The sequence below is a fragment of the Anguilla anguilla genome, chromosome 1 (assembly GCF_013347855.1).
Source record: "Anguilla anguilla isolate fAngAng1 chromosome 1, fAngAng1.pri, whole genome shotgun sequence".
Classification (NCBI taxonomy): domain Eukaryota; kingdom Metazoa; phylum Chordata; class Actinopteri; order Anguilliformes; family Anguillidae; genus Anguilla; species Anguilla anguilla.
Window position 1 is genome coordinate 68,714,205 of NC_049201.1, and position 26,023 is coordinate 68,740,227.

Genomic DNA, 26,023 nt, shown 5'->3' on the forward strand with positions numbered 1-26,023 from the left:
AACCAACTTGAATTATAATCTGGTTTAAAACGTTCATTTCTGAACAATAATGTTAACAATGTTAATTATCAACTATGTTTGTGATCAATATCATTAATAAATTGTTTATATTGATTCATAAATAACAATTCGTGGAATTACTGGGGTATAATAATGAGCATTTGCACAGTAAATGTGTTTCGCACTCTGTCCTCCACACTGATTGTGTAACTTTTCCTATCACTATTAGGATCCAGCAACAGTATCCCCGCTAGCTACTGTAATAAGCATTTCTGGTACCTGAAAGAATCAGAAAAGACATTCAAATGATGATCACATGATGCACTATGACAGATTTAGCCACCCTTTCATTAATTCATGTCAATATAATGCACTAGTTTCTTCTTTTTGTGCAGAAATTAGAACTTCACTTTATACTGGTATTAGTACATGTCATCACTATTAAGGGTATTTAAGCTGTGTTTTTAATTCAAGCCATGGCATAGAACACAGTTCCACACATGGAAGACTTGTGATTATGACAGGTAAACTGTGATACTTCTTTATTACATGAGAAGTAAACATCATTTTTTTTCCATATTGTAGAATCTTTATGATTCTATTAAAAGCCCAAAACCAAAGGACATGTCAGTGTAAACAACCAACAACGAGGGATCTGAAATGGGCAACATCAGAGATATAATTCATCACTGAAACGATGTAGCCTAAGTAATAACAGAGGATTATCATTTACATTACACAATCAAAATGACAGTGTACGTCAACGTCATGTTAACATTGCTAATACAGACACCACCAAAAACAAAAGACTCATTTTCACTGCATATTATATGAAAACAAACTTTTTTATTTTGCATTTGTACATTCAACATGTTGTACAGTTAACGCATCTAATTTTATAACAAACATAATTCTACCAACAAATCAACAAAAGCAAAAATAATTTAAAATAGCCATGTAGAGCAAATTCACATTATATAACATTAGATAACAGATTACATTTCTGTAAAAATAGAAAGAAATATAGAAATGGGTGCAGTGAGTGAAGTGAGACATTCCACATGGTCGCCTGCACCATCAACAGCATCCATCTTAAAGCAACTGCTCACTTCCTAGGTTTTTTTTTACACATCAGTTTCATTGTATGTTTTTGACAGACAGTCCAGACAGTTTTTATATGCAATGAAGGCTATTTCAGATATTTACAGAAGATTCTGACAACCTGTCAGGTTACAATGGGCAAATATGGAAGTATTCAAAATTTGTGGTCTAAACCAAAAAATATGTTTTACTCCAGTTGGTACAGCCACATGGCATAAGAAATAGATAGAATCGGAAATAGTATTAAACACTGCAAGGACAATCAGGTAACATACACATGTAAAACCACTAGTGGCCTAGCATTGCTGTATTTGTAGTTAATCTGGAGTTCCGTGAAATGCGCTTTCTTGCTTTAGACTACAAACTGCAAATTCCCCACACCAACTACTGTAGGATAAAACAGGCAGGTCATCATAAATTACCCCCATTGCTGTCAAGGCCAAGTAAAACTAAACATATAAATTGTATTTTTTTAAATCCCAGAAAGTGAAGCATCACTTTAAAGCATTTAAAGGCTGTTAATCAACATCTTGCAATATACTTCTCAGTCAATATTACAAAACTATACGTTTATATTACATGAGCTATAGAATGTATATCGTTACAAAAGAATATTAACAGCATCAGTGCTGATCATTTGTGACATGGTTACCATATTTCATTATTATAAATATATAACTATATATATAATAATATAGTTCATAATACCAGGGAACTGTATAGTTTATAACTATCATACAACATGGTTGTATTTCATGTTGAATAAAAAGGTACATATTGTGTGCACCCTGTATTGCAGTATAAGAAATTATACTTAGGTATCAATTGGATTAATAACACCATGATAAGGATCACTTAAACCTGACCTCATTTTCTAATCACAAAGCCCATGGGTTTTTGTCCAGGTTGAAATACCAATGCCTGCTGTGTCACAATGAACCACTACTAATCACCATCACAATATTTATAAAAAACTACCTCACATAAAACATTGATTCTACAAAAATACAGAACGGTGTCAGCATGTAGTACCAAACAGGATCACTAGGTGTCAGCCCTGAGTGGGCTGATTGGTCAAAATGTTCAGATATAGATATGCATGTGTACATCTTTGTTTTCTCCACAGAAAGTAAGTGCATGTAGTAGGTCATGCTACCACAGACATACATTCAGTGCAATGCTTTAAAACAAATAGGATTACTGTATTTTTACAATGTAAAGTTTCTACTTAGCAATAAAAGGCACTCATCTGTTTCAGAGAGAACCTCTAACAAGTCTCCAGCTCTCTGAAAGTCATCTCTGACCTGAGACCATCTACAGTTCACCCAGCTAACCACTCAGGCTACAATTCAATTACCTTAGTACATACAACTCTGATGGCTTATACATATCAAATATGATTATGTTATAAATAATAGTCAATGAACAAAATTGTGGCAGTCAAAAAACCTGACTGCACCCTCCTGTTTACACTAAATACAAAATATGCAATTTTATTGCCCTTCTATATTTTGGTTAAAGGTGGCCATTTAACTTCATTTACCACTCGGTCACTTTTATGCTAGCGCCACAGATGGTTCTGCTAGCAAGAACAAGAATGGTTACAGGAGCAGCCCTAATCTTAGATGCTCTAATGCTCAAAGAACATACAATTTAGGTTTAAAACAGGGTAAATCAAGACCTCCGCCACAGTAAAATATTACAAGCAAAATGCATGGGTGCATGAAATAGACAGATAAGAATCTGTCCTTCCACCAGTCTATCCATGGATCTGAGGAAGGTGAAGCCCATTGTTCATTTGGTTTTACAAATTGCATTTGTTTTAGCGTCCCTTAAAACCAGCCGTTTGCTAAATGGCGAGTTGGAGAACCCAGACTATGGCTCATTTGGTATGATGGCATTTAAGAATATTGTGCTCAATGTTGACATTTCTAGCACCCTATCACATTAGCCCCACTACATCAGCTAAAAGGTGCCATTTTCCATTCATTTAGTGGCTAGCATTGGCTAAAAATGCATATTTTACTCCTGTACTCTGCAATTCAGTGTGTGTATCTTCCCCAAGCGGAATTTACATTGGCACCTTTCCACAAGGACCAGACCAACAGTAAGGCCCCATCCCCACAGGGTGTGTTCAACCTACAGACTTGTCACAGTTCAAGCAGAGGTCACGGAGGTCAGAGGTTTCGGTAGTGGAATCAGTCGTGTGCTCCAGATACCCTGGCTTTGGTCATTTGTGTTATATTTTTTTTGGCAAATGCAGTGCTTCACTGTCTTTTGAGATCCATACTGTTATCTTAAAGCCATTTATCTGGCTTTTTATTTTGGTTACTTTCACTCATTCAGAGCAGAACATTTAACATGAGGGAGAAGGACAACCTGAAAACTTCAACTTTTCAAATACACTATATTTAAACACATGAAGACACCAGGAAAAGAGAGCTTTCAGAGGAAGCTGACTATTGGGATTTTTTTTTAATGCAACATCATGCCGGTCTGAGCAGCAGTATGTTTCTCTGTCAGGGTTTGGTTTTATAAACCAGATCTCTGTTCTTCAGTTTTGAGTAGGCTCTCATCAAAGGGCGGGTTCCATGTGAACTAGCCATGTGGTCCCAGCCTCTTCCAGCTTCTTTCCAGCCTCTTGGTTCAGAGTCTCACTGGTTCCTCTCTACACCAGAAAGGGAATACAAAGGTGTCCAAACTCATTTTCAAGATCCGTTGAAGGGAGAAGCTTTGTTCTCTGTGCGTATACAGAATTTGGGTTCTCCTGCGGGGGAACCGGGACAGAGATCAGGGTCCCAAACCCGGTTCTGACCCAATGAAGTCTTGAGCTCAGCTGCTTGGTAGTGGGCAGTGATAAATATAAATCAGGGTTTAGTCGTGGGAACCTTTCTGAGCGAATCCAGCGCCAGCTCTTTCCATCACGGGGCCCCGCCTCCTTCCCGCGGTCTAGTTAGCGGGGCCGGGGTCGGCCAGCGGCATGGTGTGCAGCACCTCGTCCAGCAGCTGCAGCGCCCGGTGCAGGTGCACCTCCACCCAGCAGGGGGTGTGCTTGATGCTCTGCCGGGGGTAGTCCGGCCCCCAGCCCTTCACGAAGCTCAGCCGCAGGATGCAGAGCCTGCGCAGGTCATCCACACCGATCCCCGCCGCCGCCGACAGACCTGGGGGAGGGAGGGAGAGAGAGGGGGAGGGAGGGAGGGAAAGAGGGGTCCAAACAAGAAGAAAAGATAGGGGAGGGAAGAGGTAAATGGAGAGAGAAATGGAGAGACAACGTGACAGAGGGCCACCCACAGCCTTAGCTAAACAAAAGAAGTCAGTGGTTCAGAACAGTGAGCAGGGTAACAGAGAGAGAGAGCGTTAAAGTTTCATTTGCTGAAGAGCCGATGCACAAAATCATGAACCTCCCTAAGACAGGCACCCTGCATGCAGGAGAGGGGGGGGGAGAGAGAGAGGAGAAACAGGGAGGAGAAACAGGAGGAGCAGCCCAGACAGGGAGGCGCTCAGAGGAACCCCCCCCCCCCCCCCGGCGGGTCGCACTCACTGACGGCGGGAGCGATGCCCCCCACGCTGCCGGGGCCCGGAATGTTCCCCGCCACGGCGGCCGCCTGCGCTGCCGCTGCCGCCTGCGCCGTGGCGGCCTGCTGCTGCATCTGCCGGTGGCACTGGCGCAGGTCGAACACCTGTGGGGAGACGCACGTCACCCACCATCCGCGTCACATTCTCCCTCTCCATCTCCCTCGCCCTCCGTTTCGGCAGTGTAGTATAATGGGTAAGGAGTTGGTCTTGTAACGTAAAGGTCGCAGGTTCAATTCCCCGCTAGGACGCTGCCGCAAGATACTTAACAGCTGTATTACTGGGATACAATGTGTAAAAAGTGTAAGTCGCTCTGTCTACCAAATGCCTGTAATGTAATGCAATTTAATACTGCGCTCTTTCTCCTTTCACGCCTTCCTTTTATTACACACACCCCTCATTCAGGAATGACACCCAAGCTGTGTCACAGTGTAATAAAGGAACATTGTGTCTTTCTCTCTTACACTTTCATTTCCTTCGTCAGCCTTTTATTTGTGCCCAGATGGCCTACTGTGCCTCCCTGGGGTCCCCCCCCCCCCCACCTTGATGTAGGCCCCGGGGTAGATCTTGTGCACGGCGTCCCCGGGCGCCCTCCCGGCCTCCCGGTCCAGGTAGTAGCTCTGCACGAAGACGGCGTGGTCGCTCAGGCAACGCATCCACACGTCGCCCTCGCCCCGACACTCCAGCTGCACCCCCCTCCCGATGTGCAGCCTGCGCCCAGCAGGGGGAGAGCGGGGGGGGGAGGGGGAGAGAAAGAGAGAGACAGAGAGAGAGAGGGAGAGAGAGAGAGAAAGAAAGAGGGAGAGAGAGATACAGAGAGAGAGAGAGAAAGAAAGAGGGAGAGAGAGGGGGGAGAGAGAGAGAGAGAAAGAAAGAGGGAGAGAGAGAGATACAGAGAGAGAGAGAGAGAAAGAAAGAGGGAGAGAGAGGGGGGAGAGAGAGAGAGAGAGAGAAAGAAAGAGGAAGAGAGAGAGAAACAGAGAGAGAGAGAGAGAGAGAGAGAGAGATAGCAGGCTTATGCTTATTTGTTCACGCTCTAAAGATAATTACCTGACAGACACAAGCCGACGGGCAGAAGGCTTACAGAGCCCACAGCCAGCACAGATCCCCCAGCACAAAACAGCCATTTAAATACGCACGGGCACTCGGGCACTTCAGCCACACTATCAGAGACACGCACAGGCGGAAGCGTCTTCAGGCACACGCACAATCAGCAAGTCCCTGTTGCGTGTGATCTTGGGAGAGGAAGTTAGGCTCATCCACTGCACTTTCTCAAGTGACGTACAGTATGTATGCATGTGAAGCTCTGCCAATAGCCCAGAATAATAAAGTTATAGCCAAGGCAATACTAAACTAAAACAAAAACTAAACAACACCCTGAAGGAATGGATTTTCATTAAGCCACCATGCAATGATACTGAGCTGCACACCCTGTTTTGTCAGCACATTGCTGTTTATTCCCCTTCAATTACCCTATTTTTGCCAGATACCCTATTGCAGCATGTGGAAATCCCCCTTTATTTCTCTCTACACTATGAAAATGTTATCACTGCAAGCACTGCCCTGGTAATTACACTGCATATTGTCCTCTGCCCAAGTGTCTTCAAGAGTGAACATTTCTTCAACGGATGACCGAATCACTTAATGCCTCCAGTCATTTCCGAAAGTATTAGAATCTGAAATTGCACATAACCCTAGTGGTAGCTGTTTAACAAGCTGAGCTTTTCCCGTGTGAGTGAAATCCACCCTCTCACGCCCTCCCAGAGCACAGCAGGGCACGGGCCTCAGACGCAGCACAGCCCTGCGGCACAGGCTGTCCACAGACACACACACAGCCCACAGACACACACACAGCCCACATCACACTACCTCCCTGTCTCACTTACAGGGGAAACAATGATCCAGCCCACATTTTTCAGTGTGCACAAGGGCTTATGGGTACACAGACAGACACACACACACACACACACACCCCAACACGAGACAAATAATCTGAGAGACAATCACATGCGTGGCTGGACAGCCGTAGAGACAGACAGATATACAACCCAGAGTAAAACAGTCAGCATGACACGCACTCAGATAGGCAGATGGACATATGCTGTAAGACAGAGAGTCAGATGTAAAGAGATACAGACAGACAGGTAGATGGACACAGACACAGATGCACAGACAGACAGAGAGGTGGATGGATACAGACACATGCACACACAGACAGACAGAGAGGTGGATGGACACAGACACAGATGCACAGACAGACAGAGAGGTGGATGGATACAGACACACAGACAGACAGACAGCCAGCCAATCGGCGGTGGTGACTGACAGACCTGGCCCTCTCGCTGGCGTCGGTGCGGTGCACGTTGCTGAGCTGACCCAGGCAGAAGCGGTCGCCCCCCGAGGGGTCCACGTACCCGTCCACCGTCACCACGGGGCAGCTGGCCGGGACCTTGAACATCTCCCCCACGTGCATGTCCATCTCGAAGTAGGAGATGGAGCACCAGAACTCCGGGCCTGCGGACCGGGGGGGGCAGGACTGAAACCAGCCACCATCACAGGTGCCCCCATGCGCTAACGCAGCCGTTCCCAGCCTCTTCCTGAAGATCTCCCACTGATCTCCGTTGTTTTCGTTCCAACCCCAATTCGGCACACCTGATTCTATAGCTCAAACAGGATTTCATAGCCGCAGAACGAGGTGTGGCTATGTCAGGGGGTGGAGTGAAAACCTACAGGACGGAAGAGCTCCAGGCACAGGGTTGGGAAGCGCTGCTAATGTGTACCACTAGCGTAGTCAGGAAATGCACTGTGAATGTGTCTATGCATGCGGAGTATCTGGGCGCGAGTGAGACAGCTGCAGAGTTCACCTGGATGGCCGGAGACAGGCGGAGGAAACGGGGAGGAGCTGTGATGCTGAGACCCTAATTGGAGACAGAAACATATTAGACAGAAGGTGAACGGAAAAACGGCAACATCATAAGTCTCCATTCAATGATTGACAGACATACAGAAGTGGGAGGGGTGGTGAAGGGGTGGTTGCTGATGGCTCCTCCCATTCTGCTGGGGTCCCACTGGGGTGTAGGAGGCCGTGCTGCTGCCTGTCCAGGTAGCTGAAAATTTTTTTACAGAGGAAAGGAGAATTAAAAATATCAAAGCCCCTGCCACAAACAGCCCATACACAGAGGCCCTGATGAAGAATAAGAAACAGGCAACAGAGTAGGGGGGGCTCACTGTGGAAGGTCCCCTGCGTTTGCTTGTGCTTGGAGCCGCCGTAGCTGTTTTTGGAGGGAGGGGGGTGCTGGGGGGGCCCGTGAGCGGGGGCGGAGGGGGGCGGCGTGGGGGCCACGCCCTGGCCGTGAGGGGAGGCGATCTGCAGCAGACCCTCGCCGTGTCTCCCCTGCATGGACAGCATGGAGCTGCTGGCTGTGCGAGGGGACAGGCAGAGAGAGAGAGAGATAGAGAGGGAGAGGGAGAGAGAGAGAGGGAGGGAGAGAGAGAGAGAGAGAGAGGGAGAGGGAGAGAGAGAGAGCACAGGAGGAACAGAGCAGGGGGAGGGAGGTGAACAACAGACAGCAGAGACGGGGAGGGGTGGGGTGAAGGGAAGACAGAACAGAGAGTACAATTCAGCGGAAAAGAGGAAAGTAATGGTGAAGGAAGGAGGAAGCGATAGGGAGGAAGAAAACAAAAGTGGTTGTTACAGGAGGAAAGGAGAAATGACATAAAGATAAGAGAAGGGGGGAAAAAAACGCATAAAGCAGGAGACAGACAGAGAGAGGGTGAACTGGTTAGTGATGCAACGAATTGTATGTCAGCAGGTAAACCGTGTTTACACTCTGCTATGCCCTGTGACAAATCTGCCCCTCAGACTGCTTTCAGCAGAATCTCTCCTGCCCTGAAGCGAAGCTCTCTTTGTCAGTGATTCGTTTCTATGCCCGGGGTTTGTCTGCAGACTCCTGTGTACCTTCCCTTCAGTCAAAAGGTGCCTTTGTGTCACAATAGAAAGCCTTTATCTGCAGGGAGACAGAAAACCTCCCAGAACTTAGACACAGACGCGTGGAAGCATACCTGCGTAGGCGTTTCCAACCCTATCTCTCCTGAGTTTCCACATTTTCAGACTTCCATCAGATAAGCCGCACTTTACAGGAGATTGTGTTTCACGCGTCTGACACGCTTTTGTCCATTTAGTGTCGCGCAATTAGCCGTAATGCCAATGAAAGCTAGCGCACCGAGTAAAAACGCATGTCATTCTGGCATCATTTATGTGCGTACATGGGGTATGTAGCATAAATCATTCACTCATTTCAGTTCAATGATAGCATGCCTGTCTTTTAAAATATCTGTTTTTCAGTGAAACCATTTTAAAAACATCTCCACTAGTGTAAGATAATCATATCACAATTACAAGGGATTTGTGCGGCCAAATGGAGACAGTAATTGACATGTGAATAGGTGATTGGGTGGAAGAGACAGTGAAACTCCTGAAACCAACAATAGCCAGTAGCATACATGGATACGTGATCAAATGGCTACTCAAGCCAACCATTTAGAATTGAGTAGGTCAACAGGTGATCAAAGGCTACTCTGGCCAACCATATAGAGTTGAAATAGTATTTAAGGTCACAGTTCTCACAAACCAGGATTCAGACAAACTCTGCTGAATCCAGAGTGCTTGCTGGTATTCTTGTATTACCTGTCATGTACTTTGCCACCGTCGGTATCGGAATAAAGCCTTTTTCATCAAGATCGGAGCTGTGTTTTTTTCTTTACACTAGCGTCATTTCTAAAATACCACTAAAAACAGTATCACTGCAAAAGTATTCTTGATTATTTCAATTTATCAGGCAAAACACTGAAGAGAAAAGCTGGTTGGATCTGCACTTTTTGACAAGAGTGGAGATCAATCACAAATGAACTAACCTGCAACCAGTAAAGCAGCATATTTCTCTCTCAAGCAATTTCACTCACAGGCAGAGCGTGTCATTCCACCCACGGCCATGTCCCCCGGGCAGGCATCTCTGCCTGCCTCTCTCTGTGTGCGCTTCTCCATCTCCTCGCTCTTATAAACGTACAGGGACAGCACCTTTATCTCCGAGCGCGATAAAACCTGCTGGCTGACGCGCTCAATATCAGGGGCAGCCAAAGCTTTCAAACCTTTCTCTCCCCTTCGAGGGCCATATACTATTTATTTAAACCCTGCATGCTCTACATTAGACGCACGCAGACGTGCACACGCACACACACGCAGCCTACAACCGCAGCTGCATTTCTGCCAACGCTATCTGCGCCTAGAATTATGGTTTATTGCTTAGCAACATTTTCAAGGTATTTCAGCAGAGTTTATGTAATGATTATTGAGGCCTAATTAACCTCAGCAGTAGGCTGTCTTGCAGACATCCCACATTCCACATCCTATCGGAAGAGTCCTTTCATTTATTTCCATCTGTGTGCGTGCAGGAGGATATTCTCAGTTGCTTTTCTTCTTGGTCTCTAAGACCTTATTCCTGACCGGCTTTGGCGCGTGCGGTTGATGAGGCGACCCGGGCCAGTCAGAGGCGAGCGCACACGAAGCGTGCGCGAGAAACCGCCACGCCAAAAACACGACGCAAGCGATGCTACATCCAGCCGTGCGCTCTTCCGTGCTTTCCCTGTGTGCGGGCTGAGCGACGCTCTTGGGTGCGCACCTCCCCGCTTTGCCGGTGTAAAGAAACACATTCACATTGTCTGAGACGGTGAAGAGCAAGCCCTGTCTGGGCTGAGCACATCTGTGCTCTGTGTACAAAGGGATTGTTTAGTCTGTACCAGGAGTGCCCCATAACTGACACACGCGCGGGCAGGTTATTTACAGAAAGCCAGCCAGCGGGGTCAGGACAGAAGAACAGTGGAGGCATAAAACGTATCTTAAAATCATAATCAGATGTCAGTAAAACAGCACCCTTCTGAGTAATTAGCATGCAGGGATGGCACTGGTGGGCTAAGACACACACAGGTGCAGAGTGACCGTCTGCATCAGGCTGTAAACACGACACCATTCTGTATATATGACACTCTATGAGCGTGTGTCTAAGGACAGTGTGCGTACTGACCAGGCGGCGAGCGGGGCATGCTGGGGTAGAGGGTGACGGGCGTGGGGGTGTGGGGCGGCTCCGGGGGCAGCTGCAGGGGCGGGAGGGGCTGGCTGTAGCGTTCGGGAGGGTGCAGTTTGAGGTGGTGGTCCTGCGGGGGCGCCATCCTTGGCGGGAGGTCCATCTGAATGCAGTCGTGGATGTACTCCTCTTTGATCTGTCGTCCTGGGTGCGCCAGCGGCAGCGGAGGCGAGGGGACCCCTGTGTAACACACACACACACATGCGCGTCGCTGGCTAACCGGCTAGCATAATTATGCAAGTCATCACACCGTTCAGGTGCCCCAATTTAGCATTCCTTTAGCCAAGCCAACCGTGTCATTATTCTACTAAGCGCTTTTGTCATCTGGCCACTCATTTGGCAGAACTGTTGTAATGCGGAATATATCTCTGTATTATTAATATTTTAAACCTGTTTGTGTAATAGCCTCCTGAACCCCTGCAGATAAGAGGACGCAGGGAGGAGATGGAAAGGTAATGATAATTAAACAGAGACGGCTGCAGCCGCAGCGCCGCGTGGACCTTACCTGTATTCTGGATACTGAGACCAACTGGATGTGGAGGCAAATGCCCAGTCAGAGGAAGAGCCGGAGAAAAAGACAGAAATACAGAGAGAGAGAGAGAGAGAGGGAGAGGGAGAGGGATGACTTATCGGTGCATACAAACACACAATAAAATATGAGCTTTTGAAATGTTCTGCTCGAGTCAAGTCAGTCTCCTCAGTGACATCAGGGTGCTAATGTCTAGCTATACAATCTAAAAACCTGATAGCATGTTAGAATTAAACATACAGGGAGATGGTGAATTCAAAATCAACCCACATCTTTCTTCGTTTGTCAGCGCAGCACATAAATGCTATAATGCTCAAGGCGTTTGTCTGTTACCATAGTAACATGTCACTCCATTTCACATAACGTTTTGTGTCTCTGTATGCACGTCTGTTGATGTAATGTAGGTAGACAGCTTCAGCCTGTGTAGGTATGTGTGACGGTATCCAGATTTACCGATGCCAGGGGACACCACTCTCTCGTAGTGATAGGGGTTGACACAGACGCTGTCGTACTTGAGGTCGAAGGCAAACTGGCAGAACTTGACGTGCTTCAGCTCGTTCTTGTGCAGGTCTGGCCACCGCCACAGCCGGGCGTAGATCACATGAGGGAAGCCCTTACGCCCTGCAACCTGAGAGACAGCGGGAGGGAGGAGATGGGGTTGAATGGGGGTTGAACAGCAGGAGGGAGGACATGGGGTTGAAAAATAAATGTAATGTAATGAACGGGAGTAGGACAGCAGAGGCAGGATTTGGGGTGGAGAGGGGGGGTAGGGGAGCAGTAGTGTTGGGGTGGGGGTGGGGTGAGGGAGAGGGGAGGGAGGTAGGAGAGCAGTATCAGGGTTAGAGGGTTGGAGGGGGTAGAGGGTAGTGTTGGGGTGGGGTGCAATCACACACATACTGTCTGTTGCCTTAAGAAAGTTCAAATGAACAGTAAAGCAAGATGCAACAGAAAGGGAATATGTATAAAAATCTTCAGGTATATATTTCACCAGTGAAAACACAAGGACAGGGAACTAAGAATTGTTGTGAGGTTTTAAAAATTTGGACACTGTAGCACTACATGAAAAACAGACGCTTTTATGTATTGCACTTGAATTCCAGCCTTCTGATGCATCACTAACGGTTTCCTGTGTCTGTGTATGTGTGTGTGTGTGTGTGTGCGTGGCTGCTCAGTTTGCCTCTTTATTCAGCCATCGTCATATTAAAATGTTTTAAACCTTCCCAGAGAAGCTAAGATTTTGGAAAAAGCCATCAGGAAAGAAAGGAACAGACAGGAAGACAGAAACACTGCAGTTCACAGTCCTAATGCCACTACTGTTCACGCTCTGTTTTTCATGTATATTTTTCTACTGGCTCATGAATCCATAATAACTTGAGTAATTCCTTTGTAGTTAACTTGCCTTTGCTTTTTAACCCATAATACTTTCATGGTTTGCATTTTCAACATAATGATTTAACTTAGAACAAATGTTTAGCATATCAAATGTTACCATTTCATGTCCTTTGATCGCTCAAAGCAACCCATTGGAATGATACTACCACTGTTGCCACAGGGTTATTGTTGAAGCAAAATTCTGAAGGACTAAATTAGCGTACGTCACTAAGGTAGAGACAGGAGTAGCATGCAGCTAAAGCCTGTTTAAATTGAAGAGATTAGAGGAAGGCCGAGAATGTGTGTGTTTGAGAGAGGGAGAGAGGGAGAGAGGAAAAGAGAGACAGAGAGGAGGAGGGGGGAAGTTAATTCAATCCATCCAGCCAGAGTGGAGCCGAACTGATGACTGAAGTGATCACGTCACACCTCCTATGACCTTTGAGAGAGAGAGAGAGAGATGGAGAGGTAGAGAGAGCGTGAGACACACAGTCACACACATACACACACACACACACACACACAGGTTTGGAAGCCATCTCATTCTTAACCTGGTTGAAAAGGAGTTTATCTGTGTTCTTTCCATTCGCCATGTTCATAAAACTCCACCCAGAAAGCCGACCTTTCAAACTTATAAGATTTGGATGAAAATGGTGAAAGTTCAGTTTCTCTCTTTCTCTGTCTCTGACACACACACACACACACACACACGCATGCACACACACACTACAGTGCTGCTGTATGGGAAGGCATACATTCACCCCACCACAAAGCCTCTAGTTGTACATAAGCCCTCAGTGTGACATAAAGGCAAGCAGTCACTGAGTGTGCAGCCAAGTGTACACTACACTCACACACTCACACAGAAATAACGCAAAAGGGTTTTTTGGCACAACACAAAGAGAGGCTGGCAGTCAAAAGTACATTCATCCAATCACTCTCATACAAAGTTTCTTTCACTGTAAATATATGCATGCATGCAGATACATAGATTATATACACACACACTTACCCAGACAAAAACTAGGACCCACACACACACACTCACATACTCACGCACACACACACAGACAGACAGGCTTAGCTAAACCCTGCCCCTTTCCTGTGTCTCAGACAAAACAACCCTCACTGCCACTGCACCCCTCCCTCCCTCTTTCTCTCTCTCTCTCTCGCTCTCTCGCACATATACACACTCTCTCTCTCTCTCTCATACTCTTTTGCTCTCTCACTCTTTCTCTTTCCAAAAGCACGGGGAGGGGTACAATATACCACTGTCATCGTTTCTTTCTCTTTCATTCTCTTGAGATGATAGTTAATGTGAACTATGCACGTCAAACCACTCAACCGGAATGTCTCAATTGATTCAATTCAGCATGTATTTCCCCACCCATCTGAAAATAAATCTTCAATATGTGATCATGGTCTATATGGTGTCACAGTCAATGGAACCATGAACTCCAGTAAGGACCAAGACATCCTACTATCCCCACAACGAAGCTAAATACTTGGCTGCAATTGGATCATTTCACAAGACAATGACCTCAAGCATAGCTCAAAATCACCCAAAATCAAATCAAGAAATGCTCCCCAGAATTACTGTTTTGCAGTGGTTATCTCATTCCCCAGACTGAAAATGTATGGTCTGAATTGAAAAAGCAAGTCAACAAGTGCATCCCAAATAATCTTGCATGATTCTGAATGGAGGAATGGTGAAAGACCCCTCCAAATATGTTCACCAATCTCATAAAATACTATAGAATACCATTCAGTAGTTTTAACCGTCTGGAAAGGGGGTGCACAAAGTACTGAAAACAAGGCAAAACACAAAGTAGAGCAAACGGTCAGCGTTTCAGCTGCTCAAGTGATTGGTCTGCCAGTCAATGACTGTTACTGGTACTCCCTCCACCTCCTTTTTATACAATTTATTCCCTCGGGTTCTCAGGAATGTGTCAGCATGTCAGTCAACGCTTAAATCAGACATGTCAGTGTGAGCCAGAGAGTCATAACACTTGGTACGTATCTCTAATTTTCCAGCAGTGATGAACTTGCTGGCTCAAGGTACAAATCTCTCGGGGTATCAGTTAAGGTATCCGATGTAGTAGAGGTTAGGGTATCCGTTGTACTGAAAACTGAGAGGCAGGGCTTGATGACATGAGAGCTGGAAAAAGTGAGGTTTACTTATTGTGAGAGAAAAGCAATGGACTGTGAACTGGAGCAAGAGTGAGGTTAAAGTACGGACAGGAAGACAAGTAAAGAGAGAAGGGCAAAGCAGGGATACAGAAAGGGGCTGTAAACCATCTACAGGCCAGTATATAAAGTCAAAGTAAGAGCCAGTGCAGAGTGTCAATCGGTGAAGATTCAGTGTGCCAGTACACAGCCCAGTATGGATGATTCAGTGTGTCAGTACACAGCCCAGTATGGATGATTCAGGGTGTCAGTACACAGCCCAGTATGGATGATTCTGTGTATCAGTACACAGCCCAGTATGGATGAAGACCTCAGTGTGACAATGTGGAGCTCAGTGAGTCCGTATAGCACTGAATGTCACATCAAACCTCGGTGCATCGTTCATTTAGTTTATCGTTCATTTATTGCTGCACTCATGTGCATGCAGCTATATCAGCTGGAGAGGAGCTCAGTGCAACTGCACAAAGCTTGATGAGATTTTCAGTCAGTGTTGCTCTCAGTGTTTCAGACAGTGTAGAGCTCAGTGCCCATCGGTATGAACCCCACTGGAACAGCGAGGGAATCTAAACGTTTATAACAATGCGTCAGGACGCTCACCTGCAGCCGGCCATCCAGGGTCCTCTGGATGGTGACACACTTGCTAGGGTGCACGCCATTGGTGGTGATAGCCGTGATCAGGGAGTCCAGCTCGTCCTTCTTCTCCTTCAGCTTCTTCACCAGGCTCTCGATGGCGCGCTTGGCGAAGCCCTCGTTCTCCCCGCCCTGCCGGTGGCACATCAGGCTGTGCACGATGCTGAGGCAGGCGTCGTTACTGCTGGGGGGGTTCACCGACATGCTTCCACACTGGCAGAGGGTTTGTGTTCAGAGACACAAAGAAACGAAATTAATGCACCGATGCACAAGAAAAAAATATAGAGATTGTACAGATATTAACACAGACTTCATAGAGAATGAGGAGTTTATATACATTAAGGAAGGAGGGAAGGCAGAGGGGGATAGAGAGAGAGAGAGAGAGAGAGAGAGAGAGAGAGAGAGAGAGAGAGAGAGAGAGAGAGAGAGAGAGAGAGAGAGAGAGAGAGAGAGAGAGAGAGAGAGAGAGAGAGAGAGAGAGAGAGAGAGAGAGAGAGAGAGAGAGAGAGAGAGAGAGAGCAAGCACAATACACTGCAGTTACGGAAATGTCTATGAAGAAATTGGTGTTACTAGTTTTGCCAACTGTTCGTTCCATAACAGACTGCACTGTAATATGTTATGGAAGAAGGACACAGTCAACAATCTACTCGGGGACGACACAGCGGAGTGTTTATGGTCTTAGCCAAAGCTATATTAGACTTGGTTAAAAACCTCTGACGTGCTGTACCATGTCTTCGGGATCAGTTTATGAATGGCCTTCAATCTATTTATGGCTCGAATACAGAAATAATACATTAGCCTTGGTAGAAAATGTTCTGACGTTTATGACATTCTCGCATCAGTACTATTGAATAGCCTGAAAAAGACCTACGGCCCGTAAAATCGACACAAACTCGCAAGTTTAGTTTGATCGGCACCTAGAAGAGTAATGCACAGACATTCAGGACAGAGAAATTAATTAAATATTAAGCTAATGAACTTTGACCAAAAAAAACATTTACATTATTGCCTCATAAATTTTGTCAAAATATTCGTTTGAATCTGCTGACACCCTTAGAGCAAACCCTGTTGAGGTTTGAGTTATCATGTTAATAGTATGGAGTAACGTTTCATAAATTAAATTATGGTGTAAATGGCAGATAGCAGTATATGGCCAAAATCTCATATTGTCATAATGTCCAAGCCAAACATCTTCTCTGATAGCGTCATGCAGTTGCAATTTGCTTTATAAACGCTACTTAAACGACTACAATAATTAGACTAGTGAAAGTTTAAAGCGGAGTTGAATTAGACTGAATAATTAATTCGCAAACACTCCACCTTGACACGATGCATGGCGAAGAGATGCTGCTAGCGAAACCAATACCAAACAGCTGTACATACAAGAATTGCATAGTGTATATTATGTATAAAACGCACGCTTCTTTTCGTAGTCAGGTTTGCTGAAAATGTAGCTATGTAAAACATCTGAGTGCCACTTCCTGGTAGAATAAAAGTCGGTAAGCTTCACAGCACTGAACACACACGACAGTGATGCCACAGAAGTTCCCAACAGCTAGCTATTCTATCATATCCTGCATGCGTTGGGTTCGATAATATTATAATTTGGGGAGATATTCAAAATCTATGTAACGTCACGGCGATGTGAGCAAGGTAGCTTATCATGCCACAATACGAAAATATTCTCACATCTGAAGATATCTTGTCTTCTGGAAGGGCAAGCTTTTGGGGACAAAATTGTTAGTTGGCAAGCTAGCAAGGTCTTTTCGCAAATATAAAAATGTATTTTAAAGGGCAATACAAAGTCATGCTGTCTTGCTTTCTGAAATACACACCTGCCTCTCTTCCCAATCGTGTTTCTGGATTGTGATACAGAACACGTCTCGGGCGGGGGTGGAGTGAGGCTTCCCTGGTTCTCTTCTGTCTCACTTGAGAAACAAACTGATCTTGTGGTAAGGGACACAATAAATAGCCTGCTGGTTCGCACAAAAGAAAAAGAGCCACCCGTCGCACAAATAAAGTCATCAGCTAAGTGTACTCACAAATCTACAGAAGTACTTGGAAACAAGCAGAAGTGGTAGCTATAGGTGAAGTAGTATTCCAAATTGCCTTCCCCCTTTTCCACCTCTTTCTTCCAGTGGCTGTACCTGTCTGTGCCTCTTATCTCAGTTGCTATCAGTCTATCAGCCTCTCTGTCTCTGTTCACACATCCTGCAGCTCCAGCAGCCTCTCCTAGCAGCGCGCTCGCTACAATAACAAAAAGGCAAGGCACCGCGAGCCCGAGTGTCTCTGCGGGCTCGTCCAATCGCAGCGCCTCTCTCTTTCGGGAAAGTGGCTTTCCGCCATTGGCCGCGAGTCTGGGGAGCTGAGGTTTGTCTGGGGCTGTATTAGATTGAAAGGTCAGGGTGGCTGTTTTTTAAGGTGGCGCCGCAAAGATTAGGCCTACCCGTCCTCGTCCCCTCCCTCCATTTTATCCCCTGACTTTTCTTACTGTACTGTTTACTGGGAAATGACGGCTGTTGAAGTTTCCTTGAATTTCCCTACATCCATGTAACTAATTTATGTTAGAAGTTTTGTCTGTTCTGTTTGTTTTGTCTTAGAAGGGGAGAATGTGATGCATAATCAATATTAGTACAGTCATTCACATTGCATTAATATTTATATTTGTAAGATGGTTTACAGCTGGGGTATTAACATGTGCAGTGAAGATGTGTCCCTAAATCAGACTGAGAAAAATGATTTGGATTGAGTGTGTGCAACCAGTGAGATCTCTTTTGTCATGTAACTGAAAGCAATTTTCTGTGATCAAGATTATCTTATCAGCAGACCTAGACCCTAGACCCTAACCCAACCCATCAGAGCACAGGAATTCCAATGAGAATTGTTTATAATGGGCATCAAGCCGATCAAGGTAAGGTAAATATTAGTCTTAAATCATGTTTCCGTCAGAAAGGGGGCAAAGAAGGTAACACAGTGGGTTCCATTGTATTGCAGAGCTATGAATGACATATTTAAAGGGGTCTTGTTTATCGTTTGGATAGGTTCCGTATCATCATATGGTTTGCTTGCTTAAAAAGTCATTATTACCATAAATAGTAACTATGACAGTTAAAATGTCAATGTAATAACACAGATTTGTCAAGCAGTCGAAGCTGTCAGTCTCATTTGTATTCTTAATATCAGATGTTCATTGTAGCTCACAAACTTGGTTTAGCTGCAAATGCACAGAAAGATCCACTGAGAGTGATCCCTGAGACCCAGGGTCTTCTGTAGCCTTTGTGCCACCCTAGGCGAGGTTGCAGAGTGTGGTGGGGGGTGTAGTCAGGGGCACCACCAGAGATTTTGGGCTCCATGAAAAGATCTCACATTGGGCCCCACCAACCCAGAAAATCCAATGTTCTAATACTTTTTTTGGTCCCCTGTCAGTCAGGGCCATTGGAATCATCCTAACTTGCCCTCTCCTTATGGCGTCCCTGGATGTAGGTTGTTGAATCCCCCCCAATATGGATGGCGCCCTAGGCGACTGCCTAAATTGCCTGTTTTTATTGTCTTACGACATATGTTCCATCTTCATTAAAAGGTGACATACAGTACCTGCATGATCATATCTCTTTAGCCTCGCTTGTCAGGCTAATAAGCTGTGGTTCTTTGAACCTGACCATGTTGGCATAATGATATCCTATGCCCAAATTCCAGGGATGTGCTTTGCTAATAAACTGATGGATGAATCATGACCTGATATAAATTGGTAGAATCAATTTCTACAGTCTATTTAGTATTACATTACTTGTGACCTGTTTTCTTAAATCGTTTGTGTGTATTAAAACATGTCAAGCTGACAGAACCTACCCACCACCCTGGATCCAACTATACATCAGGGTTTTTGCCACACTTACAGTACACCATGTAGTGCAAGAAATACAGTGGCCCCATGGCAAGGCACTTCTTAATTTCTTCATCAGCTCTGTTGACAAATTTTAATTGAGTAAGCCTGCACCGTGAGAAAACAAATGATCTTGACAGGTAATGGGTAAATATCAATATAGAAATCTCATTTTAGGTTAGTAATTAGATGTTCTTAAAATTCTCTTAGATCTAATAATCGAATGAACCTACAAATAGCAGGCTTGTCTAAAGCGCACGACCATAACCAGTACCAAGAACTAATGCTGCCCAATGGAACTCTTTTTCGCCTCGTGTTTAGCATTTTTTTATTATCGCGGATTAAAGGTCTTACACTACCCTCTAGTGGACACAGCTCTGAAAAATGAAAATGCAGCAAAAAATGAGCTACTTAGGGCCATATTTACTAAGCATGCCGCAAATTACCGTCAGTACCGGGTTGATCAATGTGATCAATTTACAAAAAACTGCTCTCGTCTCTTATTGGACAACACTAGCATCCATAACTAGGATCATCCTGTTAAGGCATTGGCTATGTTTATATAGCCCACGCGCTAAACGACTGAAGACCGTGTGGTTATTACGTCGATACCCATGAACCAAGTAAAATGTAGGCAACAAAGACGTACGTGAATGTTATAAATTGTACCAACATTAAATATACAATTGGATATTGAAAACCTGGTGAAGAAAAAAATCAGGGATAGAATTTTGTTTTGAAAAATCGGACATGTCTGCCTTGATTTAATATTTATTCAAATAATATTTAGAATGATAAAACTGAATTTCATTTTTTCAGCACTTATTCAGATTTTAGTGATGCTTAGTCTTGGGCAGAGGACTACCATATTCCCACAAATAACAATGAACTTGAACAGGGTACCTGTAAACAGCCATTGACAACAGGCTTTTCCCGTATATTTTTGTTTTTTCAATCAAATCCCAACTGTTCTAAAATTATTTAATTGGTCTAAACAGCGCATGTGAACCTTGTCCATTTACCATTTACCATTTGCCCAATAACATACGAGTGCGCCTTGCACGCATAGAAATAAACGCAACAAGCACGCCACATGTGACGTAGCATTATAAAGTGCTCCATTTTCCCAATTTTGAACCTCGTTGACTACCATTTTGGGTACCTGGTGAGCGAGGAATGGTTTATTGGAGGCTTTGTGTTACCCAACAATGAATAATAGACACTGTTAGAAGAGCATTGGAAGTAGCCTAACTGCTAGCTCGCAGATAAAATATAAAGGATACCGTACTTGCCCTTATTGCTGCATCAACTGTTACCATTGCATTTGCTTGCTTACAGCCACCCTGCTCTCTGTCCAGCACGCGATATTTTTGGTTAAGATAACACCGTAAGTGTAACGTTATATTTTTTCATTACGATTAAATGTACTTCTGATTTTGATCAGATTTTCAAAGCCGTTAGGTTAGCAAGCTGTGTAAGTTGCTGGTATACATCACCAGCCAGTTGCTAGCTGTCGATACGTTGTAGTGTGGTAGTATAGGCTAGCTTAAGCATATTATGTTATATAATATGGAACGTTCGTCGTTGCTTTGTAAATCTATTGAGTCGGTGCATTCGCTTGTTTTTGGAATATTTGGTCATTTAGTTAACGTTATCTTGCTAGCTAGCTCATGGAGGGACAGGGAGGAGTTATAAGAGAGAAAGAGTCGGGGCGATGCGGCTCTTCAGTACAAATAGGCTAAGTTGCGAGTTGACATGGTGGCTCTGGCACCCATGACCTGTTTTCAGTGAGCATAGAGTAACGTACAACTTGTTTTAAGCAACGATGGTCGCATCTCTCTCAGCAACCTCGATTCTCATGCGTCATAACAGTGTAGTGTAGAATTTCCAGGTAGCAAGTTACTGACTGTTCTCATCTCTGAATTTCCTCTCTCACGCCCCCCCCCCCAGAGCGTGCCAGAGCTGTGAAGACGCAATGAGTTCTCCCTCTTCTCAGAAGGTCGTGCTGAAAAGCACCACCAAAGTGTCCCTGAACGAGCGGTGAGATGCGCCCGACTGACAGAAGAGGGAGCGATATGTTCATGTATAGAACCAGAAAAAAACAGCTTGTACTGCTGCCTCCAAAGTCCTGTGCAGCGTGGAATTATAGCAGGACAGAAGAGGATACATGAATGGAATTCGGCTGTGCTGGGTTTATGCTCGCAAAAAAATATATATGATGGCGGTTGTAGGTTGTGTGTGAGAAAAGGAACCTACAAAGCAGCAGAAATGAATTCCAAAAGAGTGGGCAACAGTAGTGGGTGGTGAGGTGTCTGTTCTAAAATGAGCAATGCCTCAAGGTGCTGAGATGGGAGTGGAGAAATGGTGCTGCTCATCAGTGCTGCGATACAGCCACAGCGAGAGGCGCTCAAACAAATCTCCTCCTCTTCTCCAGCCCTCTCTAAAGCATTCTTTCTTCAGTCACCCCAGCACTACAATGTGTCGTCACCTCTACCATTTCACATTCTCATGTCCTTCGATTTAAAGCCAGATGCCCAGTCCTAGCCCAGACGTGCCCTCTCCCCTCCACCCTAACCCCCCGCCCCCACCCCACTCCGCCCCGCCTCACACACTGCAGAGCACGGTCTGGGCTGTAAGAGGCTGGGTGCCTGGTCTTCTGTCCGGTCCTGGGCCGTCGACGCCTCCACTCTTCCCGCCATCATCGCCGCGGGGTGGCAGGCGGCCCGTAAGAGGCATTTCCTGCTCCAGTTCTTTCCCTTCATGACTCAGTCTTTCAACTGTTTTGTCTTTGTCTGCATTCTGGATCCTTTCTAGCCATCTGGAAGGGTTTGCTCTTTGTTTTAGTCTTTCCCACTACTATTACTGCTACATTGTTTGTGCAGACATTGGCAGGTTTGTCGACTGTCGGAGGGCATTCTTCAGAACAAGGGAGCCGTTCTGAAATACCTTCGGGAGAAAAGCGGGCATTTCATCCCTTGCTTGGATCGGTGTGCTAAAACGATTTGCTTTTGAACCTTCCCACCTCCTCCAACCCTTCCTCTCCCTTCCCTTTCCTCTTCCCCTCCCCCCATCTCTATTCCCCAAGCTTCACTAATATGTTGAAGAACAAGCAGCCAGTGCCGGTCAACATCAGGGCCACCGTGCAGCAGCAGCACATGGCCAGCGCCCGAAACCGTCGCCTGGCCCAGCAGATGGAGCACAGGCCATCTGTGCAGGCCGCCCTGCAGCACAAACAGGTGAGGGACAGCAGGGGAGTGGGGGAGGCTCTAAAGAACCTTAGCCTCAGATGTAGTTGAGGGTCGCAATGGGGTATTGGAGCAGTGGTAGACGCGTAGGGGTCTGAGGCTTGGGTCAGTCCTGGGCGTGTGGTCCCGTCACGCTTTCAGGTTGCGAGTTGCCTTGTAACTGAATCTTGTGACTGCACAGTTCGAGTGTTCAGTCTGAGATTCATTCAAATGGAAAGTAAAATGATTTGTTTACAGGTTAGTGCTGCTAATAAGTGCCCAACAAATGAATTTCCTTATGGCTGTCCTGGAGCAGGGCTGAGCTGAACTGGTTTCAGTTGGTGAGGTTGGTAAGGAGTGATGACTCGAGTTGTGAGAAGTGGTTTTTGATTCTGACTCCTACACCCTGAGGAAGGACTGGAGTTGCACTGTGTGTGGACTGCATGAGTGCAGGCATGTTCTCAGATTGTGGAATCAAGGCCTTGTGTCACAATTCTAGATACACAGTGAGAAGTTCTTTGCTGTAGGTTTTTTTTTTAAATCAGTTATTAGGTTAATTGAACTGTAGCTGTGGACAGTCACTCCAATGCAGTGAGGTGGTCCTGGACCCTTCCTTGCTCAGTCCCAGTCGGTGGCTGACGTCATTTCCCACTGTTCCTCCACATTCTCTCGTACCCAGAGCCTGAAGCAGCGGCTGGGGAAGAGCAATATCCAGGCCCGGCTGGGCAGGCCCGTGGGGGCCCTGAGGGGCGGAGCTGTCGGCCGGGGGTTCCCTATGGGAGGACTGCGAGGGACGACTCGGGGGGGCATTAGAGGGCGAGGTGGTACCATGAGAGGAGCAATGTCTCTCAGAGGTGAGGTTGGTTTTGTTGTTGGTGGAGCTTGCTGCTTGACCGACATTTGCCATTAACCTTTGCTGCTGTACAGTGCTTTCAATGCACTAAGCAGGACTGGAGTAGTTTCCAGTATGAGCACAATAAAATGCTTTTAATTTGTCTCAAACAAGCAATTAATTTACGTATTTTCACACCATGATGCATTGACTGTTTACCAACAGTCAGTCCTTGAGATAAACCCCGGACACTGGCTTTGGTCTGTATGGCTCCTTCACATTTCACAGAAATGCAGTTGTCATTTCAGGCTTGTCAATCACAGAAAAACAGGACCAGTTTCTCTGCTCCTAACACCTCAAACACTGCTCTAGAAGCGGTCAGAGTAGTTAAACTAGTCCCTCACATATACTGAGAGAGCCATCAGGTTTTGGGTTTGAATCTTACAGTTTCAGTGAATTTGACCTATTGTAATTTGGTAACTGGGAATGCAGCTTATGCAAATTTACTCAATGGTCCTGGTTGGGATTAACTGTCTCAGTGTTATCTAGAGGCACAAGCTGCCACGTATTCTGTGGGAGTCACTCAGAAGCTCCTGTTGAGCTCCTGGGCTTGGGCTTGAGGTGTCCTGTCTGTGCAGCAGATGGTTACATGACATTTACATTACAATCACTTGGTAATGACACTAAACCACTTAGTGCCTGAAATACCTAATGTGGAGGCGCATCCTGCCTGATGTGTCCCTCCTTGCAGGCATGGGGCAGATGCGTGGACGGGGAGGCCCCACCCTGCTGGCCGTGCGTCGGGGGTTGAGGCATCGAGGGGGCTTTGTGGGCCGTGGAGGGGCACTGATTGTCCGAGGGACCCGAGGAGGATTTGGAGGGAAAGGTGAAGATGATGCGATCGTGCTCATTTAACTGCTTGGCAGACTCCTTATCTGGGGTGACTTGTATTGTCTTTCCTTTCTGCTTTCATTACAGCTGTACATTTTCACTGCTGGTGAACGTGTGTCTGTGTGCGTTTCGCTTTTTGCAGGTGTGCGGGGCCGTGGCAGCTTCGGGGGCTGGGACCGTGGGCGTGGCCAGGGCAGAGGGGTGGGACGTCCCGTGGTCACCCGGGAGCAGCTGGATAACCAGCTGGACGCCTACATGTCAAAGACCAAAGGGCACCTAGATGCAGAGCTGGATGCATACATGGCCCAAACTGACCTGGAAGGCTTGGAGTAGGCTGCTGCCAATGCCAGCCCTGAGACTCGCTGCACTACACGCACAGTCCAACTGAATTTGTGTTCATGGCAAGATTTACCAAGCCACCTTTGGCACAGTCACCGGTTTACCACACAGGAGCATGGAACAAAAATACTCAAACCCCAGCAAAGACCCTCGTACCCTCACTTCAATCTCCAGTTGACCCCAACTCCGACCAAAGCTTTAACTGACACCGTTGGTGTCTGTTGTAGACTTGTAATTTACCGTAGGCTTACGCACAATTGACCAAATGCAGTTGTACATTTCAGGGATAGTTTCTACCTAAATTTGCTGCAGGTGGGAAGGAGAAAGGGGGAGACCATGCTCATATCATGTCAGCGATTCTTACTGGAATCTGGGACTAGGATGGAATGGGTTAACAGGCCAACCGGTACAGATGTATGAAGGGTGGCTGTTGCTGTGCAACACTGGTTCAGATGCTAAGTTGGACCTTCCATGGTCATATGAACTGAAGTTACTTTTTCTCTCAAACGGATGAGCCTCACTCCCCTCTTCTGCTTCTCCATACCTATTCCCCCTCACTACATGACTTCAGGTTTTTTTATTATTTTTTTTTTATTTTATTTATTTTATTGCCAGTGTCTTAGTAATGTATAACTGCTAATAATGCGATGACTGAACTGCAGCTAAACTGAAGTCCGGTAGCATGCTGAACTCCTGTATCCTGACCTGTAAATGTCTTTGAAGAAGTCTCATGGATGCTGAAGTAGTTGGTTTTGGTCTTTAAAATTTAATGAATCTGTTTTGTTTGAAGTTTATGCAACATATTCCCTCCTCAGTTATCATGCGTCCTCCCCTTCTAGAACGTATGCTCATTGGATCTGATCGTTTGGTTTATTGGCAGTGTTTTTTCAGATCTAAACTTTCCTCTTGTGAGTCCATGATTATGTGGATCATTTTTTTCTAACTAAAATGACCAGAGAATTCTTAGTTTTGCTGAATGTGTTCAAGTTCCATCTTAAGATGTACAATTCTGTTCAATACTTCAATACTTTTCAGCACAGCTGTTTAAATATTTTGGAGATTCTTTTGCTGTTGAAAAGAGGCCTCAAACTATGTTTTCCATCTCTTAAATGCATTTATTTTTCTTTGGGTACAAGGGGATTGTAAATCTAAAAAATAAGGTTCACTTGTTGGTAGTTATTGAATAAATAATTAGAATGAGCATTTTTGTTGAAAACAATAGTTCTGTATTAAATGTTTTCTTTTTTATTCATATTTGATATGATCCTGTTCAGTATTTTAATAAAGACCAAATGCTTTAATTGCTGTGGTCTAATGTACAGGTC

The 26,023-nt window shown here is 45.6% G+C and overlaps 2 protein-coding genes across 5 annotated transcripts; one reads left to right on the plus strand and one right to left on the minus strand.

Annotated features, from left to right (window-relative positions):
* Positions 1-826: 826 nt before the first annotated feature.
* si:dkey-239n17.4 (mothers against decapentaplegic homolog 4) lies at positions 827-17,812 on the minus strand. 4 transcript variants are annotated; one of them, XM_035435288.1, is made up of 12 exons: positions 17,572-17,812; positions 15,496-15,741; positions 11,797-11,971; positions 11,320-11,343; positions 10,755-10,994; positions 7,903-8,094; positions 7,680-7,781; positions 7,539-7,592; positions 7,005-7,188; positions 5,217-5,385; positions 4,643-4,781; positions 827-4,262 (listed from the first exon to the last, which is right to left on the minus strand). In XM_035435288.1, the coding sequence occupies exons 2-12, from the start codon at positions 15,730-15,732 to the stop codon at positions 4,051-4,053; spliced, it is 1,728 nt and encodes a 575-aa protein (XP_035291179.1). In that variant the 5' UTR covers positions 15,733-15,741; positions 17,572-17,812; the 3' UTR covers positions 827-4,050. The 4 variants fall into 4 exon arrangements, with proteins under 4 accessions (XP_035291179.1, XP_035291188.1, XP_035291164.1 ...); XM_035435297.1 differs by having other exon boundaries at positions 15,496-15,745; XM_035435273.1 differs by having other exon boundaries at positions 17,365-17,812.
* Positions 17,813-20,486: 2,674 nt separating this feature from the next.
* chtopb (chromatin target of PRMT1b) lies at positions 20,487-25,999 on the plus strand. Its single transcript, XM_035435309.1, has 7 exons — positions 20,487-20,577; positions 20,751-20,799; positions 21,363-21,452; positions 22,498-22,648; positions 23,316-23,490; positions 24,220-24,354; positions 24,502-25,999. The coding sequence occupies exons 3-7, from the start codon at positions 21,388-21,390 to the stop codon at positions 24,690-24,692; spliced, it is 717 nt and encodes a 238-aa protein (XP_035291200.1). The 5' UTR covers positions 20,487-20,577; positions 20,751-20,799; positions 21,363-21,387; the 3' UTR covers positions 24,693-25,999.
* The last annotated feature ends 24 nt before the right edge of the window (positions 26,000-26,023 follow it).

What these genes read in the sequence shown, in the direction of transcription:
- si:dkey-239n17.4 (XM_035435288.1), bottom strand. Translation starts at nt 15,732, where the DNA reads ATGTCGGTGAACCCCCCCAGCAGTAACGACGCCTGCCTCAGCATCGTG. An exon ending in CATGCCCCGCTCGCCGCCTG is followed by an intron (nt 8,095 to 10,754) that starts GTCAGTACGCAC and finishes CCCCTCGCACAG; the next exon opens with CCAGCAGCTCCATGCTGTCC. An exon ending in ACCCCGGGGCCTACATCAAG is followed by an intron (nt 4,782 to 5,216) that starts GTGGGGGGGGGG and finishes GTCTCCCCACAG; the next exon opens with GTGTTCGACCTGCGCCAGTG.
- chtopb (XM_035435309.1), top strand. Translation starts at nt 21,388, where the DNA reads ATGAGTTCTCCCTCTTCTCAGAAGGTCGTGCTGAAAAGCACCACCAAA. An exon ending in AAAGTGTCCCTGAACGAGCG is followed by an intron (nt 21,453 to 22,497) that starts GTGAGATGCGCC and finishes CTATTCCCCAAG; the next exon opens with CTTCACTAATATGTTGAAGA. An exon ending in AGGAGCAATGTCTCTCAGAG is followed by an intron (nt 23,491 to 24,219) that starts GTGAGGTTGGTT and finishes CCCTCCTTGCAG; the next exon opens with GCATGGGGCAGATGCGTGGA.